At 37.0% G+C, this 20,616-nt stretch overlaps 2 protein-coding genes and 1 pseudogene across 6 annotated transcripts; all 3 read right to left on the bottom strand.

Annotated features, from left to right (window-relative positions):
- Positions 5,878-7,885, bottom strand: LOC105170212 (annotated as a pseudogene).
- LOC105170210 lies at positions 10,072-13,399 on the bottom strand. 3 transcript variants are annotated; one of them, XM_011090882.2, is made up of 9 exons: positions 13,241-13,399; positions 12,904-13,025; positions 12,522-12,609; positions 12,247-12,306; positions 11,726-11,788; positions 11,405-11,608; positions 11,208-11,319; positions 10,842-11,059; positions 10,072-10,478 (listed from the first exon to the last, which is right to left on the bottom strand). In XM_011090882.2, the coding sequence occupies exons 2-9, from the start codon at positions 13,011-13,013 to the stop codon at positions 10,386-10,388; spliced, it is 948 nt and encodes a 315-aa protein (XP_011089184.1). In that variant the 5' UTR covers positions 13,014-13,025; positions 13,241-13,399; the 3' UTR covers positions 10,072-10,385. The 3 variants fall into 3 exon arrangements, with proteins under 3 accessions (XP_011089184.1, XP_011089183.1, XP_011089182.1); XM_011090881.2 differs by having other exon boundaries at positions 12,904-13,040; positions 13,241-13,397; XM_011090880.2 differs by having other exon boundaries at positions 12,904-13,089; positions 13,241-13,393.
- On the bottom strand, positions 15,033-20,367 carry LOC105170209 (TATA-box-binding protein 2). 3 transcript variants are annotated; one of them, XM_011090875.2, is made up of 10 exons: positions 20,108-20,364; positions 19,680-19,820; positions 18,878-18,965; positions 17,869-17,940; positions 17,601-17,651; positions 17,284-17,328; positions 17,081-17,173; positions 16,653-16,754; positions 16,471-16,544; positions 15,033-15,496 (listed from the first exon to the last, which is right to left on the bottom strand). In XM_011090875.2, coding segments are annotated over exons 2-10 (606 nt in total). In that variant the 5' UTR covers positions 19,760-19,820; positions 20,108-20,364; the 3' UTR covers positions 15,033-15,495. The 3 variants fall into 3 exon arrangements, with proteins under 3 accessions (XP_011089177.1, XP_011089176.1, XP_011089178.1); XM_011090874.2 differs by having other exon boundaries at positions 20,065-20,363; XM_011090876.2 differs by lacking the exon at positions 17,284-17,328 and having other exon boundaries at positions 20,065-20,367.

The following is a 20,616-nucleotide window of genomic DNA, read 5'->3' as shown; positions in this document are numbered from 1 at the left end:
GTGTGGGTATCGCGGAGGAGACGTACAGCCCTTGCCTCCCCTGGCTTTTGGATGCCCATCTGTGTTGAGTTTAATCCATCCTACTGCTAGTAATTCCATATCACCAAGCAAGGCTGTGTAATATGTGGTTGCTGAAATCCTTACTCCAATATAGCCACAATATTAAAGTCCTCTTTCCAATGGTGGGGACGACACCGGCCCTTGACAGAGAGAGAGAGAGTTGGGAGCTTTCATTTTTCCGTTTCTGGTTCAGGGTTAAGAGTTTAGGGACTTTTTTTTTCTCTATTTTTTTTCGGTTCCATGCATAGCTATTTAAAACTTGACAATTTATTTCAGAAGCTGCTAGCTAAATCCTGTTGCACTGAGTGTAAAGCAGAAGAACTATCACAGTAAAATGAATTTAATCTCCTAGGTGGGCAACTTTCATGCATCTATAAAAGGCATTTTGGCAAAAGCACCCTACAAAAGCCATATCTGCCGTAGAACAGTAAAAGCATATATATTTATATGTAACTAAGGCCATGCGACAATAAATAATCACTATAACCTAACTTAAACATCTGATCAAGAAGCAATTCTATGTCGACGAAATCTTTTAGAACAAAAGTCATCATCTCCTACTGGTGGTGTACCATCTCCGTATACATACCAGACCGCCAACAGCATGTGCCACTCTGGAGGGGTCAACCTCATCTGCCTCTACACGACAGTTAATGGAAACAAATAACAAATATCAGGATGCTCACACACAGCTTTGTTTGCTTGTTCAGCCACTGAGGGGGAGAAGAGGGGGGAACTAAAAAGTGAAATGTATCTTGGAGCATGCAGGATGTGGGAGCCAAAACCACACTGCATTTTCCTGCACATGTATAAATATGAGTTTCTTTACCAGAACATTTATATTGCTTGCAAAATGTGACAAATCCGTTAGCTAATAGGTTCAGGATCAAGCATAGATTCTGATTAGAGGACAAGAGTGCAGAAGGAAGACAAATGAATTATATCAAGTACTGCATTTTCAGCAGACCATGTAATGATGGATGAAATATCCAAATGAATTTACCTGAAAGCAGAAAAGTCCTTGACTTCGACTAGTTGATTTTCATGCCAAAAGAAACAGAAATTTTCTTTAGAACCATAATTGGCCATCTAAATTTACAGGAGGTAGCATACATAAAGAAAGTCAATCCATTATTGAAATGACACGACCGAGTAGCTACTGAGGCAAACAAAAGTCCTTGCTAGCAACATCTAGCTCTAATTTCAGCTTGCAAGTGGAATATTATGAAACCCAAATATCAACCATGCCCCCGCATCCAACAGAAACCATCTGCCCCCTTGGCCCAGCACAGAACAGATAAAAGAAAGTAAGAACAAAATGTGTTTCAACCTTGGCGGTCCTCATTTACAAATAAAAGCAAAAACATAGGATTTAGGACCAAAATGCTGAAGACTTGTATAATTACACAGATTCTTTTAAAATTTCTTCAGTATATGATAGCAAAAGGAACCACCATATTTTCAAGCAAAAACTGCTACTCATCATCAACCTCATGGACCCACCATCTTGCCCGTGGAAGTACCAAACCCCGCCTTTTAGCTGTCTCTAGAAAGTTCACATCTTCACCACCATCCATATCTTCAACAACCACCTTAAGTACATGCAGAAATTCCAATAATCCACTCTTTCTCTCCCCAGCTCTCACATTCTTCTCTTTCTCCTTCATTGATGCTGGCAATTGACGCCTTCCGGCAGAACTATCACCACCAGTTGTCCCATTCTGCCTCATTTCACCATCACCCCCATCAATATAGTGGAAATCATCAATTTCCTCAGTTCTCTTGGGATGAGTTCTCGGACCTCCATCTCCATTCCCATGTTTAGGCATTTTTCCTTCTTCCGCAACCTTAACAACTTCCTCAGTTACACCAACACCACTCGCCTGTCTCCTTTTGGTGCATCCATATTCTAGAATACATTTGAGCTTGACAATTTCCTCCTCAATCTTACTACTGTCCAAACTCCCACTGAGGTTGCTATTTTCATTCGAATTTTCACCTTTATTTACATGAAAGTCCTTCATAGATTTACACTTTTCCCCCAACTCATGATTTCCATCAATGGCATCAACCTCAGGCATACCATCTTTCATAAACTCACCAATACTTTGCACGACGTCGACTGTGCTAACCTCGACACCATCCTCACTGATTGTGTCTAGTGAATCCGCACTGTCCAGAACAATAACTTTGGTATCACTGATAGCCACATTCCCCTGGTTATCAACCACAATCGCCTCTGTTTCGCCTACAGGAACCGTTTCACCATCCAATTCTTCTCTCTGAATCCTGATTCTCTTCGACTCGAACTCATCATCCGATTGCCCTTCGAGAACCCTAATCTTCCGCTGTCTATCAGACCTATCGCCCGCGTGGACGGTCCTCAGGCCCTCAGCACATAAATCATCCAGGTTTTGGTCCTCTGAAGAATAGAGGTTGGAGACGTGGTGCTCTGGAGGGGTGTGGTATACCGCCTCGTCTTCTACTTGTTGGTTAATGGAATTAGCGCTGTTGGGAGGAGAAACCATGAGGATTCCTGGGGCTTCGGATGGCGTCGGATCAGGTGACGAGGAATAAGGGCCCGGGTTCGACTCCGCAAAATCCTCCGACTCCCGGACGAAGGGGAAGTCGCGGAATTTCGCTTCCTGCGAGGTGGTTGGCTTGCAGAGTTTAACTATTGTGGCAAAGGCATCCTCCTGTTCTTTCAGTGTTTCCATTGTGCCCTCACTGTTACAGTGTTGCCATATGTGTATGAGAGTGGTTAATTTTGTAGGGTTTATCGTTGCGATATTTGTGGATCTTGCTTCGGTTTCGCGTGTGATTATTTAAAAAAAAAAAAAAAAAAGGTTAAATACGCCCCTACAATATCCATAAAGTGTATTTATACATCTGAATTACAAAACATAATAAAATGACCTTCATAATATATATTATTTTTTATGAAGAAAATGTCCTGACTATCTACATCCTTAAAATATCTCTATTACAATCATTTTTCTAAATATAATTTAAATTATTATAAAAAAATTATTTAAAATAAATATGATGCGTGCGATTTTAGCATGGGTCTAAAGTCTTTGGATCTTAATGTTGGATTTGGGCTAATCGAATGAAAGTACTTGACAAAGAGGACCTGCAAAACAACACGTTAGCATTCTGATACTTAACTTAATCCCAAATTTATGAAAAGATAAATAGTAACGAGAAATTATCAGAGAAATGAGAATTTTGTAAGCAAGATCACAAATTCTAAACGAATAGAGTAACAACAAAAGAGTTTTTTCGAGTGTGGAAGGGGAAGTCTGTTGTGGGGTGCCTCTAATATTTATAGAGGAGTCCCTCTATAGCAGGAGTTCTAGGGGGAGCTGTGTGACTGGCAAGAAAAGCGGGATTTTGGGGGATAAGGTTGCACCTTATCCGCTCCTTGAACAGCAAGTTTTCGGATGAGGAATGACTCCTCCTTGGTAAAGATTCCTACCTAGTAGGGAGTACTCTTAGAGTGAAGAGTCTGATTTCTTGAGGGCACCTTTCTTCCCTCGAAAAGATACAATAGGCCTTCGCACTAGGCCTCTTTCTTGGTCCAATTTTAATGGAGTAAGCTTCCTTCTTGGATAGGTTCTGGTGTGGTGGATTCTGCTTCAGATATTGAATCATGTTTTCTTCTTTGGCCTCATAGGAGCCATCGACTTGCTTTACTATCAACTGGGAGTTAAATAAGCTATTACATGTCTAGCTCTCTTACATCATGCGCTATCCTTAGCCCTGTTACAAGTGCCTCATATTCAGTCTCGTTATTGGAGACCTTGAATCCATATTTAATAGTGAACTCCAAGTCTTCTCCTTGAGGTGAGGTGAGGACTACGCCCGCACCACTACCTTGGATGGTGGACGACCTGTTGACACGTAATAGCCATTTTTCAGCTTGAGGGGTGCCTTCTTTAGATGTTCCTACAGTCTCCAAGATGAAATCGGTTAGGGCTTGGGCTTTGATGATAGTTCAAGGTAGATAAGAGATATCATACTCACTTAATTCGACCGCCCACTTCACCAATCGTCCTGAAGTGTCTGGCTTACCCAACGTTTGTTTTTAAGGTAGGTTGGTCTTCACCCCAATGGGATGAGAGAGGAAGTATGAACGTAGCCTCCTTGCAGTTGTACTCAATGCAAAGGCCATCTTATCGACGAGAGTGTATCGTCCTTCTGCTCCATTAAAGACCTTGCTAACGTAATAAATTGGCATTTACTCCCCTTCCTCTTCGTGAATTAGAACGGAGCTGGTTACTTGAGGGGTGACCGAAATATATGTTCATGACCACACTCATTTTATTTATAGAAAATAACTTTTGTTTATTAGTTTTATTAAAAATAATATTATATATAATATAATAAAAAAACTTTATCTCTAGCTAGACAAATATATTTTTTAATTTGATAAATATACTTGAAAGTATTTCGATAATTTGATGTATATTGTCAATATACTTTTATTAATTATGTTACTACTAAATCAATATTATATATATAAAATAAAAATATTATCAAGTCATATATTCAAATAATTCCTTTTGGTTTTTTTTTATTTATTAATATTTTTACTTCTGAATCTTTTATTGTAAAAAAAACTAAAAGTAAAACCAATTATGGCACAAGTCTAAAATTTTCATTTTGAATGCCAACAAGACAACCTTTTTGTAACATGGCCAAATGTTCTGCAAGAAAAACAACAAAAGAAAAGAAATCAAGCTCGTGAGCAAGCTTGGTTCTAACCTGTTTCTTTCTAGGTTCATCAAACTCAAGTTCAAGTCTGAAATTTTTTTTGAATGTGCTCGGTTCATTTGTACTCCTACCTATAGATGTAGGATAATTTTCTGGACTTAGATAAGCTAAGAAACAATCTAAATGGAAATATTGTTTTAGGGTGGATATCACCAAATAGTCTATTCAACTGTTACAAATAGTAGAGTATGAAACTTTTTAAAAATATTACAAACCGCATATTACTGATTTAAAGAATAATAACAATAAATAAATGAATAAAGAAAATAGTAATCATAGAATGAAATCGGCTCAGATTAAACTAGATCCAACATGAAGGAACACGGTCGCAAAAGTACTGCACCCAAAGCACCAACCCATGGTAACACCACAAAAACTTGGAACCCAACCACACACTCCAATCACTTAGATCTTTTTATCACATGGTCACAAAAACCCCCAACTCTCGATTTCACGAAGAAATGTAGGAATGCTTTAGGAGATAGTCACTTTTTTTGTGTCTAAGCAAAGGGGAAGAAAACTCCTATTTAAAGGGTCGAGAGAAGAGGTGGGGATGAAAGGCTAGAGAGGCTATCCTTAAACCATTAGATTGGTTTAGGAAATGGCCATGGATACGGATGAAAAGGGAGTGAAAAAATCATAGAGAGGATATGGAAAAGAAAGAGGCAATCGGCGCGAGAGAGAGGTGAGAAAATGAGGGTTAGGTTTAGGGTTAAGAATATAAGTACCTGAGTAGGTGGGTCGGGTTATGAGTTGGGTTATGAGCTGCCATGTGGGCCTTTCAATAAAGTCATTGAGCCACAATTATATAATAATTATGAACTATGTAATGAGCCTATTGGGTAGTGATACAACTTATCACATGTAAAGTTTGATTCAGCATAGTCATTTATATTTTCTTAGAATGTAACTAATCATTTTTGTATAAAAACAAATTAGAGGTGTACGTAGTAATTAATAAGTAGTGCAGAATAAGTGTGGAAAATAAAATAACAAAATATGAAAACTGCTACGTACAATTGAATTAAAAGATAACAAGCATTTAAAAGTCCAACTCTTTTTATTTCATTCTCTGTTCAAAAAGAATTTTCCGTCTTCTTGACACCAGATCAGGTCTCGCCTTTCTCATTAAACAGACATCAACACACCCTTGCTTTAACAATTTAATTTGCTGCTAATTAGCAATTAAGCAAAAGAAATGAAGGGAGAGGAAAGAAAGCAGGGCTATGTACGTACGTACTAATAAATACATGCAATGAATTAATTAGTTCTTCAAGCGTACGGAGGAGACTGAGGCAGTTCAGACTTGGGGATATCCAAGAGACGACCACATAGTTGGTGGTTAGGGGGAATGTTGTACTCATCTCTTGTGGAGCGGCCTGGTGACAAGACACTGAAGTAGAATTGTTGTCCCAAATACGCCCTCTCTGCCATCTCCGACCTTAGATTCCACATACCAGCGTTGTCCAGCGTGGTCAAAACTGCTGCCCAAGAGTTGGGGTATACTTGAATTGTGTTCCTGCTCACCGCATCCAACAGGTTGTAGTTCTTCCTCTTCTCGGGACTCCACTTGCCATGCTCGATAGCTACAGCAAAGAAGGAGTGTCCATCCAAGTGCCATGACTGAATTGTATTCTCTTGGTTCTCGAAGATGATCTCCACGAAATTCCTAAACGTTGCATTTACCACAACGGAGCCAGTAACAACAGATGTACTAATCCCCTTGGGTGGCTCATCCTTTAGCAAATCGTAGTTGATGAATGCCAAGTCTGGCTTTCCAAAGTACTCAGCAATCTTTAATGGAGTGGGCGGATTTTGGTGAGAGACACCATTGATGCCAAATCGGAGCTTCCCGTCATGTGTGCCGCGGAAGTTGGCAAGCTTGATGGTGCGGGTGATGTTGATTTTGCCATAGTGATATGAGCCTTGTGGGTTAGGGCGGGCGGCATTAGAAGTGAGGTTCCACCTGAAGGAGCGGAACTGGTTGACTGACCAGGCAATGCCGGCAACATGTTGAGGAGGTGGTGGTGGGAGCTCAGGGGATGCGGGGCCCTTGCCATTAGCGTAACGTATTATGGCCACGGAGGTTAGCTGTTTCTTGCTAAACCTGCTAGAGGCCACAAAGTAGTAGTCCTTGGGAGCCTGGTCAGCTGTAACAAGCACAGCCAAGCATTGTCCAACGTGGAGGTCAAGAGAGTCATAGGCATTCTGCACAGTATGTGATCCCTCGATTTCCACTAATTTCATGATGTGGCCCTGGAATCTGAAGTTTACGGAGACTCTTAAACCCACATTGCAGATTCTGTACCTGTAGGTCTTCCCAGGCTCCATTTTCCGTTGATCTGAATGCCATCAGGCAAGCCAATGGTGTGCCCGCTGTCGAGAGTCTTCTTAAGGGTCTTGTGGCCCTTATTGTACCAATCTCCAAGGAGGACAGCAAACTCATTTGCTGGCCTATCATATGGGATAGGGATGAGTTTACGACTCTGAACTTGGATCATGCCCAGACCTCCAGCCGCCCTGTGGAAGGCAGTGGTTGGAAAGTAGAAATAGGTGCCAATCTGGTCCTTGACTTGGAGTTTATAGGTAAAGTTGTGTCCAGGTAAGATGGGGCACATAGTGCCGAGAGTGCCATCCATCCAGGAGTTCTTTCTTTGTTGGATGCCTGCCCAAGTGAGGAGGAAAGGCTCGTCTAGATGGTTGAAGACGTTGACTAAAATGTTATTGTTGGAGGTACAATTGATGGTGGGACCGGGAAACTGGCCATTGATGAGGATGCCCTGTTGGGGAACGCCAAGAGGGGAAATGGTGCCATAAGTGACTTTCCAATCGAAAAAGAGATAGGGGTCCTCTGCCAATATTGTCCAGGCCGAGAGGCAGAGCAGGAAGGCCACAAACATCATACTGGAATCCATGCCCCTTTATTAATGTCCCTCCACACTTCAACTCAGGCTAGCTTTTGTAGTGCTAGGTATTGCCAAGGAGAAGAGAATCTCTTCTCTTCTTCTGGCAAGAGAGATTGAATGTGTATATTGGTGTTTAGACCCCTTGGAAAGGAGTCCTCTTTATAGTAGGGAGATGGGCATAGTTGGTTATCAAAATTAACGGTTCCTCCATTATTCATTCTTTATCTCTTCAATCCCCACCACAAGATTAATTAAGTTTCGCGTTCTTCTTGTTCCTCCCTTCATTTTTAATGTGGATCTTTTACTATATATGACTAAGAGATATATATATATATATATATATATGTATCTACATTGTAGCCCTGCTTAGAAATATCAAATAACTCTAAAAAGAAGAAATATCAAATATTACTTTATTGTCATTTTCATCAAATGTTAAAACTTTTGGATGAGTTAGTAATTAATTATACAATTATCTCGAGAATTTTTTAACGTATATGTCATTGTACTACATTTTAAGTTTCTAACACTTTTCTCAAACCTTTCTAAAGTTTGGTGTTGCTTAATACGTTTTGCCTGTTTTTATACTTATTAATATTTGTGATTTGCTAAGTATTGGTTTCCTTAAAATAAATGGGAAATGTAATACATAACTATAGGTATGTACATCAATTTCTTTTAAAATATATAAATGAAAGAAAAAATTACGTCATATTTGATAACATTAGTTGTGAAGACAACGTATTCGTTATAATGTTGGAAGTGATAGATCCCTAAAACATTCTTGTTTGCAGCATATTACTGGAATAAGAGAATTATAGTTTTACTTCATATCTTGTTTGTTTACACGTTTGGCATTTTGTACCCTCTAATTCGACCTGTTCAACACATTACACCCTTAAATGATAAAAATAGCAATTAGCATCTCCGACTACTAATTTCCTGGCAAGTTGCACTTCTGACACTTCCAGTTGAAATTGCTGTCGAAAAAATAATTGAGTCCTACTTTAAGAGGGTAAAATCAGCCAATTTACGTTTTGCACCCTGGAATAAATTAAAATAGCCACTTACCACTCTGAAAAAAGGAAAAAAAAAAAAACAAATGGTATTTTACACTCCAAAAACTAATTTTCTTCGCATATTGAAATGTTGGCACTTTTCTGGCCAAAGCATTGGCCGAATGGAGGCATAATTGTTCCAACAAAATTGTTGGTAGGAAACAACTTCCACGACACAAAAAAATGACAAAAAGCTTCTTCCTTGAAGTGGTATAAACAGTTATTGGCACTATAGAGAAAGAGTTCCAGTTGTGACTATGGTGTTGAAATGCATTCGGTCACAAATTGGAGATAGATGAAATCTGGAGAAGATTTTATAAATGCCTAAACGCTGTAAAATATTTTTATTTATTATTTTCTTTAAATTTTCTAAACATTCATGCATGATTTTTTTTTCTTTTTCTTTTTTTGTTTTGCAGCAAGGGTGTGGATTTTCAACTGGATCCACCAATATGTATATTGTAAAAGATTAAATATATATGTATATATATATATATACACCTGGATTGCTAACGAAAATTAGAGATTGTTAAGAATGATATTTGGAGTTTTTTTTAAAAGAAAAATAAATGCTACAAATTGAAGACTGAAAAGAGAGATTTTAAATGAAATAATCAAAATCACAATCAAAAGAAAAGTAAATCATCCTCGCTTTAGTTTGAATAAATGCAAAAATATGACTCCGCTTATTAAAATTTGAAGCAATCAGTGAATAAAAATATATTAAAATCAATTCTGCATCGAGTTCAGGACAGAATGAGGGCAAATGTTTTTGAGCTAATATTCTGATATCTTGCGTTTTGCAAATTTGATTAAATGTCCATTTTACCCCTTAAGATTTGACTATATAATTTTTTGGGCAATAATTTCGGTCAGAACGTATCTTGCATTTCATGTCAATATAACATGCAACGCTTGGAAAACATACTCTCGTCTCGAGAGACGTAGAAAGGATAAAGGATTAACGTAAGCAGAATTTCTTGTATGCCTTTCTAAGTTTGCTACGAAAGAGAACGGCGTAATCGCAGAATGAAGAAAAATACGTAATGCTCAGACAGCATAGGCACATGAAAAAGGCAAAACTGATGCAAATTTCATCATTAACACATGATGGGCACACACAAAAGTGCTGAATATTCTTCACACAATGAGCTCCATGATCATACTGCGGGTTCTACAGTACTAATTAAGATATTATTTGCCACATGTTCATATTAGAATTTGGACTTTCTAACAGATTCGAAATAGTGCTCCCTTAAATGGAAAAACACTGAAATAGGAAAGAACATTAATTACTACAAACGACACAATTAAAGGATGACTGGATGAGAGTACAAAGAAGATGAGCATCTGCACTGGAGCAAACAATGAAAATCCAATAACCCATAACCTCCAGAAATTATTTGACAGAAGCCACTTCTATTATTCAATCGCTCGCTCCTCATAAAACATACACACAAGCAGAATTCTTGTTCATTTGTGAGTAAACAAGTAATAAGAGGATCATAAATTCTACAGAAACTACATAGCAGATGACCAACATCACCACCACCAAAAAATATATAAATCCTTCACAGGTAACCGATTAAGAATCTTGTGGAGTCTCAAACCTTGTTGGAGTATCAATTCCCATCATGCAGCAAAGCCCGGATATCAAAATTACAAGCAAAACAATTCCCTGAAAAGTCCCAAAGAACATAAATTTTGAGAAACAAGTACTTTGAATGCAAGGGAGCCAAATCTTATATATGCACACACACACACACACACACACACATATATATATATATATAAAGGGTACAATAAAACTGGTATGACAAAGTTATAAGAAACGAAATTTTAAATCCATTTATTTTCAAGCCTCGTGTCTAAACTCTTGGCCAAATACTGAAACTAACTGAGTTACCACTAGAATCACACTAAAACTGGTATGACAAAGTTAAAAGAAACGAATTTTTTTAAATCCATTTATTTTCAAGCCACATGTCTAAAATCTCGACTAGATCTTTTCAACAGATCATACAGACTGAAATTAACTTACCACTAGAATTCCCTCCAAAAGAGATGACTTGATCTTGCAAACTCCATCACAGACAGTGGAATTAGCTGATCCATTTCCCATGGAACCTTCAGCAAGAAATCTTTCTAGTCCCCGATGAGGGAGGTACTTAATAGATCTAACTGGATCTGAGACGTAGAGAACCGTGTATTTTGCACCCAACTGATTTACAGAATTGAGAAGTTGAGAGAGAATGCTGCCTGCATAAGAAATCAGACTATTTATCCAATTTTCCATGCTCATGGATGGATAAGCACATGAACATGAGAAGTATTTCTAGTTTAAAAAATACTATAAATATTTTATATATATTCGAAACTCTTAAAACATTGTCTTAGAGCGACATACTCTCAGAATGGGGTTGATCAGAATCTTGCTGCGATAGGGAACCTCCAGGGCACAACACAATCAGATCTGTATCTCCATCAGATATCTTTTCAACCCTTGAGTTCAGGTAATCCTTCAGTAGATTACAGCATGTTGTTCAGTAATACTAACTATAACTAACATGAAAGAAAAGTACAAGATTTATCTCTAGTACTTACATGGACTGAGTGAATATCTTCTAATTTATAAAGATTTTCACCCACTACAGAGCATGAACCCACTAAAGCAATACTTCTGACAACAAAATTATGCTGACAAGCGTCAGCAAACTCTGAAATCAAAGTGCTTTCTATTGCCACTTTCTCCTCTCCAGCAGCTATGTAAGGAAAGGCCAAAGACAAGTTGGAGTTTGAATACGAGTCCTACACATGAAGAAGCCACACTCTAATCTCAAGATTCGTGAAATGAGACAACAGTGAAATAATATTCAAAAATTCTAATATAACAAGGAAGTTGTACAACTAAGCAAGCTAATAAACCTGGATCAAGTCTATAAGAGCTGGATCAGTCCTTGAGGGTCTGGAAATGTCCAGAGATAGTAACTGCATAATTATATAAATACTTCAGTCGCCATAAGAAAAAGTCAATACCAATTATATTGAAGTTGTTGATGGAGTATAGTTCCACTAGATAGATAACCTTTAAATGCTAATCTTGTGCAACTGGTTGCCCTTAGGATGTTGAAAAGATACATTTACAGATATGATAAAGTGTTGCATCAACCAAAGTAGGAATGTGCTCCATCCATTTGGGTTTAAACTTTTGCAGTTGAAAAAATGACAGAGCTTGTTTTGGCATGTATCTCCTCAATTTGTGAAAGAGACACTTGCAGATTATTTATGGCATGCACAATCCATAATGAAAACAATTATCATACAAAAATAACAGAGAACTCAAAAGAGAAGGCTCCTTTTCCTTCACATGGATGCGGTGCAGGCAAGCATAAAGGACATCACAGGTGGTTATTTCTTGGGGGGAAAAAGAGCAGAAAGAACATTACCTCTGTTCCAATGAAAAGAAAGGCAAAATTCTTAGACTGTTGAGCTTCTTCCCTTGAGCACTGAAGATAACAAAAGGACAATATTTTGCTTTCAGTTCAAACAGAAAGGGCAGTAACCTTATGTATCAAACAATTTATATAGTTGCCATTTCTTATTTGGACCAAATAAATTTTTCATACTTGTTAGCTCCAAATTTTGCAAACAAATAACTTGATTCTACTATAAGAATGATAGGTAATTGCTACAAAATTTAGAAGCAGTCACATAGATATACCAGGTATTTCGACCATCCCCCTTGGATCATTGCTGACTTAGCTAAACCTCTTGGAGAAAGAATTCTGTAATCAACCATTTCTTTCATTCTGCCAAACAATTGCAATAATTGTAGATAAATTTTGGGTTTCTCATGTTGAAAGATAAAGGGTCAGAGAGCAGAAATTTAGAGGTATGGGAACGGATTATAAACGGAAAAAACCTAAGTTTATTTGAGCAGAGTGATGAAATCTTAAGTGTGGAAGATGTGCGAACAACTTAAGGAGAAAGAACAAACCACAACAGAATTAACTTAAGACCATGTTGAATCAATCTCAAACAGATCATTTAGCAGAGTCAACATGCAATAAAAATGAAAACATAAGAAGCCACAGAGTAACTACCCATCTAGATGAGGCGACCATAAGAATGCGGGGACCGTGGATGAGAAAGATAGCTGAACCGTGAGAACAAGCACAGCCGCCACAAATGCCACCGAAGCAGTCGTCATCATTCTTCTTTCCTTCTGAAAAGCCAAAGGCTGCAGCAAGTGATCGGCTTGGAAGTATGAATTGATTCGAATAAACTATCTATTCGATCAGAAATACAAATCAAAATATTATACAAATGCTAATACAACAAATCCCTGCGAAGCAGACTGGATCTAAGCTAAAGGTTAGACAATCATCGTTGGAGGAATGGCATCGGCGAGATTTAAAGAGAGTGGATCCCCTTTCTCACCTGTAGCGCGCACAATATGTGGAAGCAAATGAATCAAAATTGCAGCACCCACGTTTCCCTAGTTTATTGATTTTCCAATTTTTCCCCTAAATCTCGATCTTTCCCAATCAGTGACGACAGGTCAGAAGAGGATTGCAAAGACTCGCAATTACTATTGCAAATATTAAAATATGTGTTGCTGTAACCTAATTTATATATATCTATACTGATATCTATCTATATTAATATTTTTTTTAAAAAAAAAAGGATTATTTAACTTCACAAATAGCGATTAATATCAACATCGTATTAATATTTAAATATAACAATTATGTTTCTAATTAAATAATTTTTAAAATTAATAGTATTTATTTTTATACAAGTGACTACACGATCATTTTAATACCACCACATTAAATTTTTTATCTTTTTTTTCTTTGTGGAATATAATTTGTTAGTTTATATATTTTATTTTTATTTATAATATATTTTAAAATATAAAATATTATTTATTATATGCACACAGAGATTGTGTACCAAAATAGCTAGTAAAAAGAAAAGGCCCTCTATACTCACAGATGTAGTTAACAACACTACTGCACCATTTTTTTTGTGAAATTAAACATGCACTTCAACTGATAAGATAATTAATTTATTCAACTTTTTAAATTTTATATTAATTTATTTTTATTTTTTGTTAATGGTAAATTTTATTAAGTAAATATGAAATACAACAAAGCTAGGAATTAGCCAGCTCCTAAGCCTATGCTATTTGCCAAAGTCTATACAAGACTGATGCCGACAAGTTAGGCTGAAGATCGGCTGCAAAAATTCTATTACGGACTCCATCAAGACCAACTGTGCCATGATAGCTATTGTTCGTGATTGCGCTTGGAACCTCCTCTGATTTTGCTCCTGCCAAATATTGTACATGAAGGAATCCGAGGTTTCTCTATATGCCACCTTCATTAGGTGTTGCCCCTTTTATCAACGTACGAGCCAGATTATTCCTATTGCCCGTCGTGAGGGTAAGATCAATCAATCTATAATTTAAATCCAAATGAAAAACCCGACCTGATATCACAGTATCCAATGATGAATGAAAATTAGACATTGAGACTCATTCTACACTCTACAAATTTTTCTGATAATATAAATTAAATTCCTACATACATCAAAATGTCAGTCCAGAAATGCAATTTTCTTTTGCAGGAGTAATTTTAATAAATCATTTTGAGAAATTTATACCATCTTTTGTTGACAGAATAATGGGCATTATCTATATCTATAGTCTAGTAGTAGTTTTGGGTGTCAATTTTTTAAAATATTTGAGATATGGAAAAAGAATACAATAAGATATGTGTATGAAATAATAGTATATGCTTTCAAATATTTGATTACAGTTACATACATTTTCTTTTCTTGTACTGATGATAGAGTGGATTCGGTTGACTAGCCAGTGCCGACTTTTAATTATGGGATTGGGTGATAGATCATCATGACTATTTGAATTTGACATGCCCCAGCCCAGAAGGCGAGAACCTCCTCACCATCTTCATCTTGTCGTATACTTTTTCTAGTCAGCATCACTTTGTTGTTCCATAGTTTGATAGCAACGTCGTCTGTGTTAATAATAATATACTGACTAGGCTGGCAAAAATGGAAAAGTAGAGATGTGATGGCGCTTTTAGATGATTGCTTGTCCACGTGAAAAGCACAGATACAAAAGGGAAAATTGAGAAGCTAAAAGGAGAGGAGGAAGAAAAATGGACTATGCCACATTAATGAATAAAACAAGTTCCACGAGCACGCAAGTTGCAAATTACCATAACATACAACTAGTTACTTGATTCTTTCCTTGAATACAAACTACGGTTCCTATACAAAATCAATAGCAGCAGAAGCCTCAAGAAACAGGTTGTCCCCTTGTATATATATTCTAGACTCGCGAGCAATGGAAAAACTGCATTTGTTTCATGAGCATCCCCAAATTGTTCACTTTCAAGTATAAAACAAAAGGAAAAACCATCACAGTTTCTCTCCCAATACACATCTGAAAATGTGGGGCACAGTTATTGTTCGAAACGGCAGAGATGAAAACTAAGACCCCATGCCTTCACTCTACCTCAAATGCTACATCCGGAACAGCCTGCCTAAACTCTCCTAATCCCCCAAACATATTTACAGTTCAACCCCAAACCAGTCGAGGCAATCCCAGGTGCTACTCTTGAGCTTCTCGTGTCGGTTTAGAGACAACCATCCAACAACTTGATAAATCTACATGGAAATAAAAACATTAGAAATTGAAGCAAATGTAGCAGAAGAAAAAGCTCCTATGGATAAGACCTCCATGGTTGTACTGTAAGCATAGATCCAGAAACATTATAGCTGGTCAACAAATCAGTAGAAAAATATACTTTACTAGCTCATAAGCCATACTTATATAAAATGGGAAATATGCAGCCACCTCCCTCATAGTCGCTTTCATTAATTGCATTTTAGGAGATGAATTGCTTATGACTAGAACACCCCTTCTTCACACCAAAGAAGAGAAAGAAAGATACAACTATCCTTGATTTTGCTTCATAGAAGTGGGAGAACAATACAAATACAACTCTAAATGCATATAATATCATAACTAGGTTCTCACAAACTAGGAAAAAAATCTAGTGCCTAAAGGGAAATTATAGAAAATATCAATTTTCCCCAACGTGTCTACTGGTGATAATTACAGATACTGCTACAGCTTAGGGAAAGGCAAAATAAACCCATCAAGGAAATGCTGGTTTTCACCAGTTTTTTAGCACATCAGGTTCTGCAGCATGTTTTGTGCGTGCAATTAGACCAGACAGGCGTATCTCCTTTTCAATTGAACTGCCTAGTTTTACTACGCCATAACTCGGGCCACTAATTCATTTATTTTTTGCTGAACCAACAATAATCAATTCTGTTGCTAAATAAGTTCTCTTCCAATAGTCGAATAGGAATCTAACTGAGAGCTACTAATATCAATGCTCTCTCCTGTTGACCACTACAACAATCCTTCTGATACTATGGAGGTTCCTTTGTCCCTAATGCATGTACTCAGTAATGGTCCTCCCAGTAGCCCATATCTCAGAATTTACAGCTGACAAGTTGGCTTTTGTAGCTCCCAGGGCATGAGTAAATCCAGTCACCAAGTAATAAATGCAAACATCGAACTGATTTTACCAGACTCTAGTTCTCAAAAATGAAGCACATATTTTTCATACCATTGCTGAACTTTCCGAAACTCAGTGAGAACTGGGTATATATTCTCAAATGCAGTATAGGTCTCATCTCTGACCTGGCAAGGTTAAAAGAAAATGGTGTTACAGCATCTTCAGTGGAAGCACTAGCATAGTAGCATAAAGAAATAAAACCCCCTCAAAACTGACAAGCTAGGAGGTACTACCTTAGCTCCGGTGAGAACAATCTTCCCAGAGACAAAAATAAGCAGCACTATCTTTGGTTGTTTCATCCGGTAGATTAATCCAGGGAACAGTTCTGGCTCATACTGAACCAACAGACAATGTAGTAAATACAATACCATGAAGGCATTTCGAAAACATCAACTCAAGAATTTGGTTCTGCTTCTAGGAGAAACAAGACATAACAAACAAGGTTAAAATTTTCAGATTCCACAAGGACCACAACCGGTAGTGGGTGGAAATGAATCTCTTCATTAACTGAAATATATTTCATATCCTTATCCATTACTCCTATTTATTTTTGGGATGTCCCAAAAGAGAGCTTAATCTCAAACCCCCCAACCCCCTGGCTCAAAGTAACAATGCAGCACAAGCCAGAACATAATGAAACACAAGCAAATGAACCACTCACACTTGAAAAGGCACCATGAGCATAAGCAAGGCCTTCAAGTCGAATTGGAAATTTTACATCACAGGAACCGACTATGTTCTGAATCTTGAAATCCTATGAGAAGAACAGAAGAAAAACATGAAATAAGAAGTATAAAACACTACCTGAAAGAGAAAAAGACCAGGTGATCTTCACACCAAATAGGAAGGAACAGACAAAGGTACCTTAAATTTTGCAGGAAAACCAAGTTTCTGAATAATTCTAGCATACTGAAGAAATAGAAAGGGTGAACGAAAAGTGAGAGAATGTGAAAATAGATTTTGTAAACATGAAAAATGTGAACTGCCTAGCTGATATTATGCCACTCATATTTTCACAAACTACAACGAACTCCAGTTCCCATGTTAAGAAGTCCCTCTAAAGTTTTGTTCTCGTGTCAACAGGTCCCTAATGCTCCTTTTTTTTCGTCTTTGCCCAAAATAAGAAATTCCGCACTTGAAATTTCACTAGATCACCAAATGGGTCATATGATATTCTATACCTTCCGAGCAGCCAATTTCGATTGTTGTTCGCTCTTGGCTCCCGTACAAACCTGAAGCAATCAGGAAAAAAGAATATTTCATCCAGAGATCGTGAACAAGATGGAAAAACCCTTATCCTCTTCCTCTCAAGTAAATTAAGGGATAAGCAAACAGAAGCATTTGACAAACACTTTGCATCGACAAAAAACTAAATTTTAAACAGTAATCTATAAGCAGGTGCAGGTTCTAGAAGTTACAGGTACTTCCTAGAAGACAATCAGCACTTACCATCTTTCCAGATGCAAATATGAGTGCAGTCGTTTTTGGCTCTCTAATCCTCATAATCACTGCAGCAAAACGCTGGAACCCCATTTGAAAGTAAGTATCCACTCTAATTACCATGTATAAAGTATGAAGAGAACCAAAAACCCAAAAAATTCTTAATCTTGCAAATTCCTGGTTAGCGAGGTTCCCTGGCATTTCTGCTTAAGCAACACCAGAAGTTGAGGAGTTCCTATAACCCAATGGATAGCAAAAACTATATCCCACCAAAAAAAGGAGAACGGAAACATAAAGATATTTAACTGCGGATATCTTCAATTATTATTGCTCTCTAGAGGCAATATAACTACAGATGGTCGTAAAGTACTAAAGCATTACAAAGGTAATCTCCAAAACATACTCATCAACTGTAACACAATAAGAATAAACAGAAAGGAACTTATGATACAATCTGGTCTTGAAACAACATTGACCCCGACATCGCTTTGGATTTTATCCTTCATTTTGGCAATTTAAAAAAAAGGGTTACATTCACTTTGCCCCACTCTACAATGGGGGTGGTGTCAAACAGCCCCCTATACTATGAACTTCCACCACCACCACCACCCCCCTCCTAGAACTTACTTCTTGTCAGTTGATTCATTGAAAGTGTTAGTTTGTACATTAAATTTACCACAATAACCCCATACCTGTAAGTTAAATTCCCAAAAAACCAAAACCACTTGCAAACTTATTATTTTATTAATGTAAAACTTCAATTTTTTTGCTAGATGTGTATGTCAATATATACTTCTCAAACATGATGATACCTTTCATATATTTTAGTACTAAATTGTTTTTGAGAAAACAGTTTATGTTTATTGACTAAACTGACCATGCTTGCTGACATATTAAATATGTCAGGCACAATTTTTTTACGCATTTAGTGATAAGTCAAATTGCACCTCAAAAAGAATTAATGTAAAGGTTCAACCCTAAGACAAGTAAGAATAGATGTGATAAGACCGTATTGAACCTTGGGATTGTATTCTGCATTCCGAGCTTGCAATGCTATAGCTTTAAGATCCAATTTGCAGTCCAAATTGACTGTTGAAACAATATTCCTGTATGTCAAATCAAATAATCATAAAAAAGTAAAATTCAGATATGTATACAATGAACTTCCAAAACACCATATTGCTTTTGCTAACATGTTCCTTTCACCAGCCATCTGAAATGTTTGCAACATAAAAAGAAATGACAAAGCCATTCATGTTCTTATGTCCCTTTTAAATCATAAATTCAAGTCATTTCACTGACCAAGTTAAAACTAATTTGCTAATGACTGTGCCACTCAATGTGCACATTCAACGTAGCAGAATCTCCTACTACGTTGCAGTAATAGGGGAAAAGATTAAGGGGATCAAAATGGCGAACTGTAATTAGAGTTAGATATTTGACTCCTTTACGCAAGTGCAATGTCTGAAGTGATTAATACTTAGTATTTACCCAAAAAAAAAAAAAAAATACTTAGTAGTTTCATAGATTACTAACATAAACCCTACAATGAGAGTTTTGGCTTCAAGAGCCAAACCGGTAGTACAAACGAAAGTCTTAATTCACGCACTTATACACCAGCGTGTGTGACAGAACATTTTCATAATTCATTCAAGAAACTTCCATGTCAGCAGAGTGCGAGATTTCTCTCCCTCCAGTTCCAGGTTGGATGAAGGTTGAGGAATTTAATTATTGGGGAAATCATGGTTTACGCGCTACGTGCATTTCCAAACAGCATCAGAATCAAAATGTTGAAAGTAAATTTCGGAAATGATCTTTACTGGAGAGTTGGAACAATGCCAGAAGGATGCTTGGAGAGATCAACTGGTTGGTTCCCTTCCAGGCCTTGAGGATCTGCCATCAAATTATTTTTTTTCAATGTATCCCCTACTTATAGGGATATATTTACCAACTGTCAGAAACTAGAGAAAAAAAAAAATCAAGTCAACTTCAGCATACCAATGATGAAAAAAGCTAAATATACTGAATTGGTAAATAAATTCTTGATTCTCTTAAAAGTGTATTCACCCACACAACAAAAGAATGGGATTAAAACATAATTATAGCGAAAGGGAACAAGAGAAACACAAAGAATAATAACAGATATCGAGATTAGCAGCGAGGAAATAATAGGTGAAATCCTAATAAAGAAATCATAGATCGGACCATTATGCGTAAATTTGATTGATGTAGGGTTTTAAAATAGTACTTCTGTTTTGTTTCCGTTAAAGAAGAAGGGGAGAATGATGAGAGGGGAAATAAGCAAAAGAAGAGGAATTAGAGCGGCAAGAATTTGAAAGAATGGGTATTTTATAGGATTTGGGTGTGTATACGGTACTGTATGAAAGGAGATATTTATAGAGAGATGAGAGAGGAGGAGAGGCAGAGAGGCTGAGGCTGAGGCTGAGGCTGAGGCGATGTATGTCTATGTCTGAGTCTGACTGAAGGGTTGAGGAGGCTGTACGATGTATTGACTATCAAAGGGATGGCTTGGGGGTTAATTATTTTATTATTATTTAAAAAAAATTATATGAATATATATAAAAAAATGTATAACAAATAATCACCCCCACAATATAAAAATAAAAAATAAAAATATTGGCCATGTCGTGGATTGCAATGTCAACCACGACTCCCCCATTGTTTTGTTTATTCTTTTTTCTTTTAATTTTATTTTTTATAAATTAATTATATTTAATTAATTTTTAACAACATTAA

Source organism: Sesamum indicum, linkage group LG9 (assembly GCF_000512975.1).
Source record: "Sesamum indicum cultivar Zhongzhi No. 13 linkage group LG9, S_indicum_v1.0, whole genome shotgun sequence".
Classification (NCBI taxonomy): Eukaryota; Viridiplantae; Streptophyta; class Magnoliopsida; order Lamiales; family Pedaliaceae; genus Sesamum; species Sesamum indicum.
This window is presented reverse-complemented; position numbering and strand designations above follow the sequence as displayed.

Excerpts from the sequence above, each read along its gene's own strand:
- LOC105170210 (XM_011090882.2), bottom strand. The coding sequence starts at position 13,013 with ATGATGACGACTGCTTCGGTGGCATTTGTGGCGGCTGTGCTTGTTCTC. Across the intron at positions 11,609-11,725 it reads CTCTTATAGACTTGATCCAG|GACTCGTATTCAAACTCCAA; the intron begins GTTTATTAGCTT and ends CTTCATGTGTAG. Across the intron at positions 11,060-11,207 it reads TGATCAACCCCATTCTGAGA|GCAGCATTCTCTCTCAACTT; the intron begins GTATGTCGCTCT and ends TTTCTTATGCAG.
- LOC105170209 (XM_011090875.2), bottom strand. The coding sequence starts at position 19,759 with ATGGCAGATCCTCAAGGCCTGGAAGGGAACCAACCAGTTGATCTCTCC. Across the intron at positions 17,941-18,877 it reads ATGCAGAATACAATCCCAAG|CGTTTTGCTGCAGTGATTAT; the intron begins GTTCAATACGGT and ends ATGGGGTTCCAG. Across the intron at positions 17,652-17,868 it reads TATTTGCATCTGGAAAGATG|GTTTGTACGGGAGCCAAGAG; the intron begins GTAAGTGCTGAT and ends TGATTGCTTCAG.